A 15,104-nucleotide genomic window follows, 5' to 3' on the forward strand; every position below is an offset into this window, starting at 1 on the left:
ATTGCCTTCTCCAGGAAAAAAGGCTACTGGTATATAAATTTTTAATGTTATATGGTACCTGCATAATTGCCTCTATCATTCAGAATAGATATAATTAATGTATCCATTATTGTAAGTAAATAAACAATAAATAACATGTAGCATTATACTGCCTGAAGACTCAAATTGAAGACAATTTATGTTAAAGTTTGGGAAAGTTAAAGAAAGTGACACCTTTTAGGCAAACTATAGTAGTTATCCAAGATTTTATTACACATACTATAACAAACAGATTTTAAAAGGAGGGAAAAAGAACCTGAGGACTCGGTGTGAAATGTGTATTCTGTGAAATGAGAGAACTTCAGTGAAAAGCTAACCATAACATGGTAGGTTTCAACTTTTAAGCTTGGAGTTATCAGTATTTGAGCTAGAAATAGAAATGTTATACCTATGTTAATAGAGACCTCTATATTTAAAGTTTCATCATAACTTAAAAGACATCATGCTTCCTAGTACACCTAAATCAAAGGAACAGTTATAACATGGTACTGTTAAACATAAAAGAAGGAGAATATTTTTCTCATTTAATGAGATTTAACTAATAGAAACACCCTAGTCACATTTCCAGTGCTTACAACATTTAACTGGGAAAAGGGAAAAGTGGAAAGGTGCTAATAACCTTTGTTGAATACTCAGCACATGTTAGACACTGGATTAAGTGCTAACATTATTTGCTGTTAACCACAAACCTAAGAGTTAAGTATTATCTTCTACTTTACAAATAGGGAAAACGAGGCTAAGAGAGGTAGAGGACTTTGTCCATGGTGTACCTAGTAAGGGGAGACAGAAGCAGAAAATGCAAATCCACATTTATCTGGCTCCAAAGTCCACATTCTTTCCAGCAGTACCTCATACTGCCTTCTAATTGATAGGAAAGATTTGTTCAAATTGGTTTATATTGTATGAAGCTATTAAGAATTTAATTTAGAAAATCTTGCCATCAAAACCTCAGAAAAAAATTAATTTAACTAAATTAGAAATATATTAAGATAATCACAAACTTAGGACTGTGTCATAAAACCCATGGATGCTAAAATGCTAACAGAGTCAATACCTAACTTAAAAGTTTTAATCTCAGCACACATTTCTTTATTGCTAAAATGATCCGTATATTTAAGAGTCAGAACACTAGTCTTTACCGGGGCCTGTGTAGAAGCAGAAGCAGAAGCAGAAGCAGAAGCAGAAGCAGCAGCTGCTGCAGCTTGTTCCTGTTCCTGGTAATATTGAGAAGCTCGTCGATCCTCTTCTTCTTGGAGTTTCTTTGCTAGTTCCAAATCACTGATTCCTTCAGGTATTTGTTCCCAATTGATCTCTTGGCTCTGCTGTTCTTGTTGTAAAGATAAAGCCATAAGATAGTCCTAAGAAATTAAATGACAACCATCTTTAGCTGTGAGATTTTACCCAAGAACTGATGTGTATAAATACAGAGATTATATCTACAAATCTATGAAAATGGATTTTTAAAAACATACTAGATGTTAAATATAAAAATAAAAGTTTACTATTTCTGTTTGAGAAATAGTGTAATTTCAGCAATACTGCCATTGTTACCAATATTTTAAAAATTCATTCAAAATTCTCTCTAGCAGCAGTATATAAGGCATTCAAGAAAGTTTATAAAAGAGAGAAGCACATGTCTATAGAAAATTGATACAAAATAAAAAAGCATAAATAGGAAAGTTAAGATTACCATATCATCATCACAGAGTCAACTACTGTTAACAATTAATATATAATTCATCTTGGTTTTCTCTATATTCACATACGGATTCAAACACATCTTCCAATTCCTGAAACTATCATAATCTGTTTTCTTTTCTATTTAATGTCATAAGAGTCTTCTGTTTTAAAAAAATCATAAACACAGACCCAAATTATTAAATAGTCTTCCAAAGACAATTTTTAAAGCCAACGTAGCTATCCATCAAACAATCATATTCAATTACTTGATCATGCTCTTCCTCCTCCTATACACATACTCAGATTATTTCCTATGAGATAAAGTGATGCATCTTTGGTCAAAAGTTATCAGATCAGATCAGTCGCTGAGTCATGTCTGACTCTTTGCGACCCCATGAATCGCAGCACGCCAGGCCTCCCCGTCCATCACCAACTCCCAGAGTTCACTGAGACTCACGTCCATCGAGTCAGTGATGCCATCCAGCCATCTCATCCTCTGTCGTCCCCTTCTCCTCTTGCCCCCAATCCCTCCCAGCATCAGAGTCTTTTCCAATGAGTCAACTCTTCGCATGAGGTGGCCAAAGTACTGGAGTTTCAGCTTTAGCATCAGTCCTTCCAAAGAAATCCCAGGGCTGATCTCCTTCAGAATGGACTGGTTGGATCTCCTTGCAGTCCAAGGGACTCTCAAGAGTCTTCTCCAACACCACAGTTCAAAAGCATCAATTCTTCGGCGCTCATCCTTCTTCACAGTCCAACTCTCACATCCATACATGACCACAGGAAAAACATAGCCTTGACTAAACAAACCTTTGTTGGCAAAGTAATGTCTCTGCTTTTGAATATGCTATCTAGGTTGGTCATAACTTTCCTTCCAAGGAGTAAGCGTCTTTTAATTTCAAAAGTTATCCACTTTTATTACAAATTAGTGCTGAATGAAACTTGACTATTCTGTGCACCTCCCCCAGCACACTCTCAAGGTAAGAGAATTATAAATAATCACAGAAGGTATGTAAAAGGTTGTTGCCTGTGAACACCTTATACTATCGATCATCTTAGAGGCATCAAGAAATTGTCCTTCAAATTTTTCTCCTCGATTCTTCAAACTCCACTCTTTGCCAAGTCTTTGATACTTTAAAAATTATTCACTTATTTGGCTGCACTGGGTCCTAGTTGTGGCAAGGGAGATCTTTAGTTGACGCACATGGGATCTTTGATCTGACATGCAGGATCATTTTTCAGTTGTGGCATGTGAACTCTTAGTAGCAGCATGTGTGATCTAGTCCCCTAAGCAGGGATTGAACCTGGGCCCCCTGCCTTGGGACCGTGAAATCTTAGCCACTGGACCATCAGCAAAGACTCCCTTCTTTGTTACTTTGCAAACAATATCATACGTATATTCTCAAGATCTTATGACTAGATTACTGTGGCAATCTACTGCTTTACTACAATCCTTCTGTGCCAATATTTTTTATATACAGTGGTTTAAAAATCTTGTATATTTCTCTTAAATGCCCCTGTATACCTTCTGGAGGAAAATGAGTATGGATTACTATGGCTGTCAAAGCAAAGTTGAGAGTCCTAGAAAGATTAGCATTTGTTTGAATCAAGTATTCTTTTGTCCATTCACAGCTTGCTATTCAAACTGCCATTACAGAACTTATATATTAGTTGGTAAAACACCTGCCTCCCCAACTGACTGCCAAATCTCTGAGAACAGGACAGAATGATTTATCTTTGTGTCCCCAGGACCTAGTTACAGTGTTCAATACAACTGCTCAGTGAATACTGGCTAAATGAACACAGTCTCTATGCACTTAAATTGTTATCAGCAAAACATGTGCCAACTGTTTAACATAATCATATTTCCGCCTAAGTTAAAGAAAATGTCACATCACTCTTAGACTTCTAGTAATAAACACAATTGTGGCTCTAAGCCTACCCACCAACAAGCAAAAATTTCACCTATCTCAGTTCTAAATAAGAATTCTACCAGCAGTGCAGCTCCCGCTGTAAAAGTGTCTGTCCTCCTTACCTTGGATTCTAAGGCTTAGAACAGCCCCTACTCTTTACCCAGCGCATGCAATCTTGAAGACTCCCTCTGTTCTTTTTTCTGACTAACCAAAATAGATCTCAAATATGTACTCATCTCTTCATCTCTACCACTAAAGCTAAGCAAATTGCTACTTTGCTTATACCAGTGTCCTTCCTATGCATTTGCCACATAGCAGGTTTTTAAAAAGGTAAAGCAGTACTTCCTTCGGCAGCATATATACTAAAATTGGAATGACACAGAGAAGAATAACATGGCCCCTATGCAAGGATGACATATAAATTTGTGAAGCATTCCATATTTTTTACAGAAGTAGAAATCTACTGTTGTACATATGAAACATATAATGTTATAAACTAATGTTACCTCACTTTAAAAAAAGATAAAGTAAAAAAAAAAAATAATAAAAAAAGATAAAGTAGATCATTGTCACTTCCATGTTTAATATCTGGCATATCTTCCCTCCTACAATTAGAATAATATTCAAACTCTTTACCATGACCTTCACAGTTAAATATAATCAGACCTTCGAACCAAAGTGTACAATTAATGTAGAATAATCATTTCCCTATTTAGGAAGTAATAGAATTTCACAAGTATTGATATATTAATTAACAAATCTTTAGTTCAAAATTCTGAATAACTAAATTCATATTTGAAAGGAATGAGCATTTATCAATAAAACTATATGAAGATAAAACATATTTACCTGATCTATCTGATCTTGTTGTCCTCTGTATACAGTTTCAGGATCTGAAGGAGGCCGCAGATGAAATTCTGAGTCACAGAAATTTCCATCACCATCAACATTGTGTAGGCTTTCCCAAACAACTTTTTCTTCAGTGAGAAATCCTTGGTCTGTTACCAACAAATATAGTAGACCCTTAATAAGAAATAAGAAAAAGGACTGTTGATTAAAACTAGTTTAAAAAATTTATAATTTAAAAGAAATTCTATAATCTGTTTAAAATATAATTATTCCTACTAATTTCCTGTTATGTCATCCTACTGTATGACATAATAAATAGTAGACGAAGTAGATAACTTTCTCACTGAGTTATATCCACTTGACTTTGAATATAGTTTGTAATTGCTACACCATAGTATAATGAGAATTAGGAGCTCTTGGCGTCTCAACTAATTCATAACTTATAAACAGCCCCTTGGGGTTTTTTAATCTCCTTTCACAAAATACAAAAATACTAGACAATAAGTCCGTAAAAAATACATCAAATAACAAGACATAGTACAAAAAATTATATAATATTGCGTATTTCTTAAAAAATATTAAGCCTATATCATTAATCCAATCCATATCAATTTGCTGCTCTTAATTTATACACCAATGGTATTTTGTACTTTTCTTATTGTAGCACCGAATCATGCTATGCAATGATTATGTTTTCCTCCTTGTTCTCCAGACTATATAGTCTATCTCTTGGCCTACTGTAGGCTGTATCATAAAGCTGGAGTCTAATATTTATTGAATCAATGTATTCATAATGTATTTATAGTCATTATCATAGAATTTAGCATTGATTTCTAACTGTTCATATGCATCAGTTCTAATTCCAATCATATGTAAAGGGTCCCTAGTATAATGCTTGTAAGCAATTTTTTCTTCAGATTTGCCAAGGACAAGACTTTCAATTACTTAGAATTCCCACTGGTTAATATAGTGTTTATAATTGCACAAGAATCATACTTTTCAAGTTTTCACTTATACACAATCTTAATAATTAATAATAAGAAATTCCTTTAAAGACTTGTGGTACAAGTAGCAAAATTACTGAATAAATTCTGAAGCTTTAAAAAAAAACTAAGTAGTTACTCTTGAACATTTACTATGTGTCCAGCACTGTGAGACACAGCTCTTCCTAGAGTACAGTCTTTCCTATTGTCTAGTAGCAGTTACATTCAAGAATCAGCTGTAGACATTGATTAATTTATAAGGTCACTGAAATGTCTACAGCAACATGAAAAGTATTTATAAAGAAAAGCATTTTGGTATAAAGTTTAAAGATACTATTTTAAGCAAAAATTAAGTCCAGGATCATTTTTTTAAAAATCAGGTATGTTCCAATTTATCAAATACTGAGTGCCTGCTATATACTCAGCACTATGCTAAGTGATTGAGGATTCATATCATGGATAGTAATGATCCCACCTTACTCTGGTATTAGCTTCTCCTTTTCTGTGATTCCACAGAATTCTGGACTTAACACTATTACAGCACTTCATACACTGAATTATCATTGTCTGTTTACTTACTTATCTCTACTAATACATTTCAAGCTTGACCTAACATATTTTTAATACCCAGTTGGGGTCTACCTTGTTCTAGGAAAATTTAAGAGCAAAAACTTAATTTTCCACGGAACAAGTCTGACCTTTTGTTTAATACTTATCACAATGCATTTCAACATATTATACAATATATAAGTTTTACAATTTATTCTATGTAGGTCGTATATTATTAGATTGGCTGTTTGTTGGGAAGGAACTATAATCTTATCAATAATTTTTCTCCAAATGACTCTTTAGGAAAGGTAAATTCTAGGAGGGTTTTTATGAAAGCTATTACTATCCATAGCACATGAATATTTAAAAGTTTTAATTAAAAGGGTAGTCATTTCTTGCATATCTAACCTATCTTCTTATGGACACCAGCCTCAATTTATTCCTCTTTTAGATGTTGACATTTATCAAAAAAGTCTATAATTGGTCCACTGACAATAATGCTGGTTATTACTTAACAGTTCCTTGACATAACTGCAGTGTAAAATAGCAAAGCATGTATCCATGCTGTACTGAATACTTTAGGTTCATTTGTTCCTGACAGTCTACAATTAGATCACCACTAAGACTATTTCTTGGGAATTCCCTGGCCGTCCAGTGGTTAGGAAGCAATGTTTCACTATTGTGGCCTGAGTTCAATCCCTGGTTTGGGAACTAAGATCCTGCAAACCATGTGCTGTGGCTAAAAAGGAAAAAAAAATTTCTTGCTTTTGTATTCCAGCACTGCTGTTATATTGTCTAGCCAAAGTTTGCTTCCCTAACCTTAAATCTTTTTCCTAATCTCACTCACCAGTCTCTAAAATATTAAATTCATCAAAAAATACAAAATACATATATTATTAAATTCATAGATTAATATATAAAATGTACATTTTATTATGTGAAAATATATTATTTTTTTTTAATGGGCAATTTTAACTATTAAAGACTCAACAAAAATCTATTCTATGTAAAATACTCTAATAATTTCATACAGAGTATATATTATTTGTATTAACAATATACATAAAGCCATCACATTTTGTAAATTGGCAAAACAGAAGAAAATCTAATAATACTGTAATACAAAAGTTAAGTAATTCCAGCCTTTAAAGTACAGAGGAAAGCACTGCTAGTCCTGGTTAACTAGGTTGGATTTGAATTACTTAAAGCCTGGTCTCTCAGATGTAAAGTGGGAATAATAATATCCACTCCTCACAGGGGAGTTGTGAAAATTAAATGAGATAATGATATGGGTACCAGAAAACATAAAAATCTTTTCTACAAATCACAGTAAAAATAAGCCCCATTAATGGAATAATACACTTACAGATACTTTTGACTGACTACCAATTTATTATAGACTGGTAGTTTATTATTATTATAGGTCCCTAGTTATAGATACCATTTATCTACACAGTGTTGAGAAAATATTCTATCCAGATATTAAATTTATTTTTTGTTGAAAGTATATCTAGAATTCCATGGAGTGAACTGTGTTTCTACTCTAGGTGTTCTAAAGAGTTTACAGAAGCAGGAAGATACAAAATAAAGTGATCATTAAATACAAATGCAAATGGCCCTAAAAATCTCAGGGTCCTTCAAAAGTGAAATGTTAGAAACCTTCCTTTTCCTATTCAGTAAATGATCTTGCCTTCCACGTTATAGAAAGTAGAAGTAACTTTGAAACAGTAACTTTCTCTATTTCCTGCCATCAAATCTATAAACCTACCTATAGCCATTGTTGTTATTTGTTGTTCAGTCGCTCAGTCGTATCTGACTCTTTGCAAACCCATGAACTACAGCACCATAGACTTCCCTGTCCTTCACTATCTCCCAGAGTTCACTCAAACTCAAGTGCATTAAGTTGGTGATGCCATCCAGCCATCTCATCCTCTGTCACCCCCTTCTCTTCCTGCCTTCAATTTTTCCCAGCTTCAGGGTCTTTTCCAGTGCATCAGCTCTTCGCATTCAGGTGGCCAAATATTGGAGCTTCAACTTCAGCATCAGTGCTTCCAATGAATATTCAGGGTTGATTTCCTTTAGGATTGACTGATTTGATCTTGTAGTCTAAGGGACTCTCAAAAGTCTTCTCCAGCACCATAGGATCAATTCTTCAGTGTGCAGCCTTCTTTACAGTTCAACTCTCACATGTATATGTGACTACTTTGACTATATGGACCTTTGTAGGCAAAGCGATGTCACTGCTTTTCTTCCAAGGAGCAAGTCTTTTAATTTCATGGCTGCAGTCATCATCCACAGTGAATCTGGAGCCCAGGAAAATAAAATGTCACTGTTTCCATTGTTTCCCCATCTACTTGCCATGAAGTGATGGGACTGGATGCCATGATCTTAAGTTTTCTGAATGTTGAGTTTTAACCCAGCTTTTTCACTCTCATCTTTCACCCTCATCAAGAGGCTTTTTAGCTCTTCACTTTCTGTCACTAGGGTGGTAACACCTGCATATCTGATGTTGTTGATATTTCTTCCAGCAATCTTGATTCCAGCTTATGAGTCAACCAGCCTGACATTTTGCATGATGTACTTTGTATATAAGTTAAATAAGCAGGGTGACAATATACAACCTTGACATACTTCTTTCCCAGTTTTGGACAGTTGTTCCATGTAAGGTTCTAACTGTTGCTTTCTGTCCTGCATACAGGTTCTCAGGAGACAGGTAAGGTGGTCTGGTATTCCCACCTCTTTAAGAATTTTTCATTTTTTTGTGTGATCCACACAGTCAAAGGCTTTAGTATAGTCAATGAAGCAGAAGTAGATGTATTTTTGGAATTCCTTTGCTTTCTCTATGATCCAATGAATGCTGGCACTTTGATCCCTCAAAGAATGTCCAAACTACCATACAACTGCACTCATGTCATATGCTAGCAAGGCAATGCTCAAAATCCTTCAAGCTAGGCTTTAGCAGTATATGAACCGAGAACTTCCAAATATACAAGCTGGATTTAGAAAAGGCAGAGGAACCTATAGTCATACTCACAGTCTATTCTTTCCCTTCTTTATGATGAAGAGGTCTCTTTTTAAATCAGAAGTCAATCCCTTTCACCTATGAAAATGTCTATCCTTTCTCATCTTCCTTATCTATTTATCTGTTGATGTACACTTACGCTGCTTCATGTCTTGGCTATTATAAATAGTGCTGCTTTGAACACAGGGGTGCATGTACCTTTTTCAACTAGGGTTTTCGTCTTTTCTGGATACACACCCAGGAGTGGAATTGTTGGATCATATGGTAATTCTATTCTTAGTTTTTTGAGGGATCTTCATACTGTTTTCCATAGTAGCTACACCAATTTACTTTCCCACCCACAGTTTACCCTTTTCTCCACACCCTCTCTAGCATTTATTATTTGTAAACTTTTTGATGATGGCCATTCTGACCAGTGTGAGTAATATCTCATTGTGGTTTTCATTTGCACTTCCCTAATAATTAGCAGTTTTGAGCATCTTTTCATATGCCTGTTGGCCATGTCTTTGTGGAGAAATGTCTATTTAGGTCTTCTGCTAATTTTTGATTGGGCTATTTTTTTTTAATTGAGTTGTATGAGTTCTCTGTATATTTTGGAAATTAACCCCTTATATGACACAACATCTGCAAATGTTTTCTCGCATTCAGTGGGTTGCCTTTTAGTTGTTGACTTCCTACACTGTGCAAAAGCTTTTAAATTTGATTAGGTTCCATTTGTTTATCTTTGCTTTTATTTCTTTTGTCTTGGGAGACTGATCTAAGAAAATACTGCTGTGATATATCAAAGAATGTTTTGCCTATGTGTTCTTCTAGGTAATGGCCTCGTAGAATGAATTTGGTAATGTTCCCTCCTCTTCAGTCTTCTGGAATAGTTTGAGAAAGATTAAGTTCTTTGTATGTTTGGTGGAATTCTTCAGTAAAACTATCTAGTCTGGGCTTCTGGGGAGTTTTTTGGTGTTGTCATTGTTTAAAAAAAAATTTTTTTTTTAAACAGATTCTGTTTTACTTCTAGTGATCAGTCTGTTCAAAATATGTTTCTTCTTACTCAGTTTTAGCAAGCAGTAGGTTTATAAAAACTTGTCCATTTTTTCAAGGTTGTCCCAATTTGGTGGCGACATGTCTAACATTTAAGTCTTTAAGTCATTTTGAGTTTATTTTTGTATATGGTATGAGGGAATGTTCTAACTTCATTGATTTACATGCCATCTGTCCGACCTTCCCAACACTGCTTCCTAAAAAAACTGCCTTTTCTCCATTGTCTATTCTTTTTTCCTTTGTTGAAGATTAATTGGCCATAGGTGTGTGAGTTTATTCGTGGGTTCTTTATCTTGTCCATATCTGGATCCATATATCTGTTTTTGTGCCAATTCGATGCTTCCCCCCGCCCCCCATGCTTTTTGATGACTGTAGCTTTGTGGTATTCTAAAGTCTGGGAGGATTATGCCTACAGTTCTTCTTTTTCTTCAGTGTTGCTTTGGCAATTCTGAGTCTTTTGTGGTCCTAAAGAAATTTTAGGAATGTTTGTTCTAATTCTGCAGAAAATGTCATGGGTTATTTGAAAGGGATTGCATTAAATCTGTAGATTGCCTTGGGTAGTATGTCCATTTCAATAATATGAATTCTTCCATCCAAGAGCACAGGATATCTTTCCATTTCTTTGAATTGGCTTCAATTTGCTTTACCAATGTTTTATAGTTCTCAGTATACAGGTCTTTCACTTTCTTGGTTAGGTTTATTTCTAGGTTTGTTTGTTTGGAGGGGTTTCTCCATAAAATTTTGAACAGGACTTTTAAAAAAATATTTCTGATACTTGTTGGTTTAAAGAAATTCAACACATTTCTGTATATTAATATGGTATCCTACTACCTTAGTGAACTTATTTATTAGATCTAATAGTTTTTGTGTGGAGGCTTCAGGGTTTTCTGTATAAAGAATCATGTCATCTGCATAGGATGACAGTTTTACCTCTTTCCTTCCAATTTGGATACCATTTATTTACTTTTCTTATCTGTTTGCTGTGGCTAGAACTTCCAATACTATGTTGAATGGAAGTGATGAGAGCAGGCAGCCTTGCTTTGTTCCTGAATTCAGCAGGAAGGTTTTCAGCTTTTCACCATTGAGTACTATATTGGCTATGGGTTTGTCAAAAATGGCTTTTATCATGTTGAGATATGTTTCCTCTATACTCACTTTGTTGAGATTTAAAAAAAAATAATTTTATTTACTTATTTTTGGCTGTGCTAGATCTTTGTTGCTACGCAGGTTTTTCTCCAGCTGTGGCAAGCAGGGGCTACTGTTTGCTACAGTGCATGGGCTTCTCTTGTGGTGCACAGGCTCTAGCGCACACAGGCTCAGTAGCTGTGGTATGTGGGCTTGGCAGTTGTGGTTCCCAGGTTCTAGAGGACAGGCTCAACAGTTCTGTTGCCTGGGCTTAGCTGTTCCACAGCAAGTGGGATCTTCCCAGATCAGGGATCGAACCTATATTTCCTACATAGGCAGGCAGATTTTTTACCACTGAGCCACCAGGTAAGCTCCTAGTGATAGTTTTTATCATAAATGTGTGTTGAATTTTATCAAATGCTTTCTCTGCACCTATTTAGATGATCAGGTGGCTGTCATCTCGATTGATTTGCATATCTTGAACCATCCTTGCAATTCTGGAATGAATACAACTTGATCATGGTATATGATCCTTTTTATGTATAGTTGGATACAGTTTGCTAATATTTCATTGAGAATTTCTGCAACTATATTCATCAAAAATACTGGCCTGTAATTTTCTTTTTTTGTGGTATCTTCGTCTGGTTTTGCTATCAGGGGTGGTTTCACAATATGACTTTGGTAGTGTTTCTTCCTCTTCAATATTTTGGAATACTTTGAGAGGGATAAGTTTTTCTTTGTATGTTTGGTAGAATTCTCCAGTAAAGCCATCTGGTCCTGGACTTTTGTTTGCCAGTTTTTGGTTTGGGGGTTTGTTTGTTTATTTGATTACAGATTCTATTTCATTTCTAGTGATCATTCTTTTCAAATTACCTGTTTCATTTTGACTCAGTTTTGACAAACTTGTTTACAGAAACTTATCCATTTTTTTTCCTTGGAGAAGGCAATGGCACCCCACTCCAGTACTCTTGCCTGGGAAATCCCACGGACGGAGGAGCCTGGTAGGCTGCAGTCCATGGGGTCATGAAGAGTCAGACACAACTGAGCGACTTCACTTTCACTTTTCACTTTCCTGCATTGGAGAAGGAAATGGCAACCCACTCCAGTGTTCCTGCCTGGAGAACCCCAGGGATGGGGGAGCCTGGTGGCTGCCATCTATGGGGTCACACAGAGTTGGACACGACTGAAGTGACTTAGCAGCAGCAGCAGCATCCATTTTTTTCTAGGTTTGCTGGCATATATTCACAGAATTTATGAGTTTTTAAAATTTCTACAATATTGGATGTTATTTTTCCTCCTTCATTTCTTATTTTATTTTGGTCCTCTCTCTTTTCTTCTTGGTGAGCCTGGCTAGAGGTGTCAATTTTGCTGTTTATACTTTCAAACAATCAGCTCTTGGTTTCACTGATTTTATTTCTATTTTTTAAAATTTCTGTTTTATTTCCTCTTTGATCACTATTATTTTATTCCTTCTGCTGACTTCAGATTTTATTTGTTCTTCTTTTTCTTCTCTTAGGTGGAAGGTTCAATAGTCTGATATTTTTCTTGTTTTTGAGGAAGCCTGTATTACTATAAAATTCCTTCTTAGAACTGCTTTTGCTGCATCGCATAGATTTTGTAAGTTGTTTTCATTGTCATTTGTCTCAAGGTGTTTTGTAATTTCCTTTTTGATTTCATTGTTACTCACTGGTTTTTTAGTAGCGTATTGTTTAGCCTCCATGTAATTTTTTCCCCTCATTTTTCTTCCTTTGGCTGATTTTTAGTTTCACACCATTGTGGTCAGAAAAAATGCTTGAAATAATTTCTATCCATCTTAATCACTAAATCTGGTTGACTATATCTCCTAAATGTCTATGGAATCTGTCTACTCTCTATTTCTTTACAATCTTAGTTTAAGTTATTACAATCTCTTACTTGCCTTCCTACAATAGTCTCCTAACTAAATAACATGTCCACTCTTGCCTTGAAGTCCAAAGTATCTCAACACATTATTGACCAGGGGATTTTTGCAGAAACTAATGCCTATGGCATTAATAGGTTTTCAGTCAATAATGTGTTAATGTTATATAAGGGGCAGGTGTATCACCACTTCTGATATACTGTTCAGCCATGAAATAAGGTTCACTGAGAAAACTTAGAAGTAGAGAAATAGCAGGATGCACACATTCCCTCAGCTACCATTATCTCACAGAAATGCATACTCAATCCAGAAACAGACCTAATGTACAATGAGTTCTAGGAGAGGGACACTTTCTCCAACCACATAGGAAAACTGCAAATACCTAGATGACATTTAAAGGACCTATAGGTCGGGGGTATGGCCTTGATTTAAAAAAAAAAAAAAAAGGTAACATCTAAAGTTCAATTTTGGGAAGTTGTAAAACAATCACCAACAACACCAGAGACCTTGTTTTCTCAACTGAACTATCTCACCCCTGCTAATAAGCAAAAGGAAAAAAGAGAGAGAGAAAAAACAAAAGGAATCATTAGGCCATTAGGAGACCAAGGTCTACTTCTCCTTTTCTTTTTGGATGCCATCACCGACTTGATGGACATGAGTTTGAGCAAGCTCTGGGAGTTGGTGATGGACAAGGAAGCCTAGTGAGCTGCAGTCCATGGCGTCGGCAAAGAGTCAGACATGACTGAGCAACTGAACTGAACTGTGGCTTATAGGATCTTAGTTCCCCAACCAGGGATTGAATCCAGGCCCTGGCAGTGAAAGTGCCAAGTCCCAACCACTGGACCACCAGGGAATTCCCTATTTTTCCTTTTAACTGAGAACTCTATAAGATCTGGTATCTATTTCTTGAGCCTTACATCATGCCTCCTATTTTCTATGCTTTAGTCTTTGGCATAGGCCTTCTTTGAATTCCTTACAAAGTTAGGTTATTTCCCTCCTCAGGGCATTGCACACATGCTCTACCTGCTTAGTTAACTGCAACCCCCCTTTTTCCTGACATTCTCAAATAGGTTATAAGTCTAATAAAAGTACTCACAGCATGTTGTATGCAGCCTTTACAGAGTAAATCTCAGTAGAAATGATAACTACTTGTGCAATTATTTAACGTGCTTCCCTTGCCAAATCAGGAGCTGCCTTGCTCAGGCTGCAGTCCTGGTACTTAGCTGAGCACTCAGTCATAATCATGACCAATAGATATTTGATTAAATGAATTAACAAAATGTGGACTTGAAGAGATAAGGTAAAATAAAGCAAGATGACCTAGCAGTATTTATTATGTAGCAATAATTCTGATTTTGTAGTTCTTTGGCCTTGGATTTCTGAGGAATATGGATAAATCTGGGTCCATACCTATCACATATCTAGCTTAAATAAGACAATAATACAAATAAACCCTTGCTATAACAAACAGCAGAGTAAGAAAGCTAGGACTATACAAGCTATTCCTATATAAGCAAACAAATAATTATTTTATACTGCTTTTTACAGTTCACTGATTAATGTGTTGAAGGAAACATGAAGTCAGATTCTTGACTTCAATAAGCCTGCATGCCTCAACTACTGAGGCTGCATGCCACAACTACTGAGCCCATGCACTACAACTACTGAAGCCTGAGCACCTAGAGCTTATGGTCTGCAACAAGAGAAACCACTGCAATGAGAAGCCCATGACCACAAGGAAGAGTAGCCACCACTCGCTACAACTAAAGAAAGCCCATGGGCAGCAATGAAGACCCAGCACAACCAAAAATAAACTTTTAAAACTTAAAAAAAAATTCACCTGGAAAGCATTTTTAAAAATACTCAACCATCTATGGGGTCGCACAGAGTCGGACATGACTGAAGCGACTTAGCAGCAGCTGCAGCACCAAGTCCCACCTCTACAGATTCTGATTTAATTGAGATCATGCTGAGATCTGGGCATTGGGACTTTTTTTTAAGAGTTCCCTTAA

At 35.7% G+C, this 15,104-nt stretch overlaps 1 protein-coding gene and 1 non-coding gene across 3 annotated transcripts in view; one reads left to right on the forward strand and one right to left on the reverse strand.

Moving 5' to 3' along the window:
- The window catches only part of MINDY2 (MINDY lysine 48 deubiquitinase 2), an 85,569-nt gene that overhangs the window by 15,962 nt on the left and 54,503 nt on the right, over window positions 1-15,104 (reverse strand). For both annotated transcript variants that reach the window (XM_061431154.1, XM_061431155.1), the window contains 2 exons: window positions 4,479-4,652; window positions 1,179-1,397 (listed from right to left, as the gene is read on the reverse strand). In XM_061431154.1, the coding sequence (XP_061287138.1) occupies window positions 1,179-1,397; window positions 4,479-4,652 (393 nt within the window). The remainder of the gene's footprint in view (window positions 1-1,178; window positions 1,398-4,478; window positions 4,653-15,104) is intronic.
- LOC133256346 (U6 spliceosomal RNA) lies at window positions 3,968-4,074 on the forward strand. Its single transcript, XR_009739209.1, has one exon. It is a non-coding gene; the product is annotated as a U6 spliceosomal RNA (small nuclear RNA).

This window comes from Bos javanicus, chromosome 10, assembly GCF_032452875.1.
Source record: "Bos javanicus breed banteng chromosome 10, ARS-OSU_banteng_1.0, whole genome shotgun sequence".
NCBI classification, from domain to species: Eukaryota; Metazoa; Chordata; class Mammalia; order Artiodactyla; family Bovidae; genus Bos; species Bos javanicus.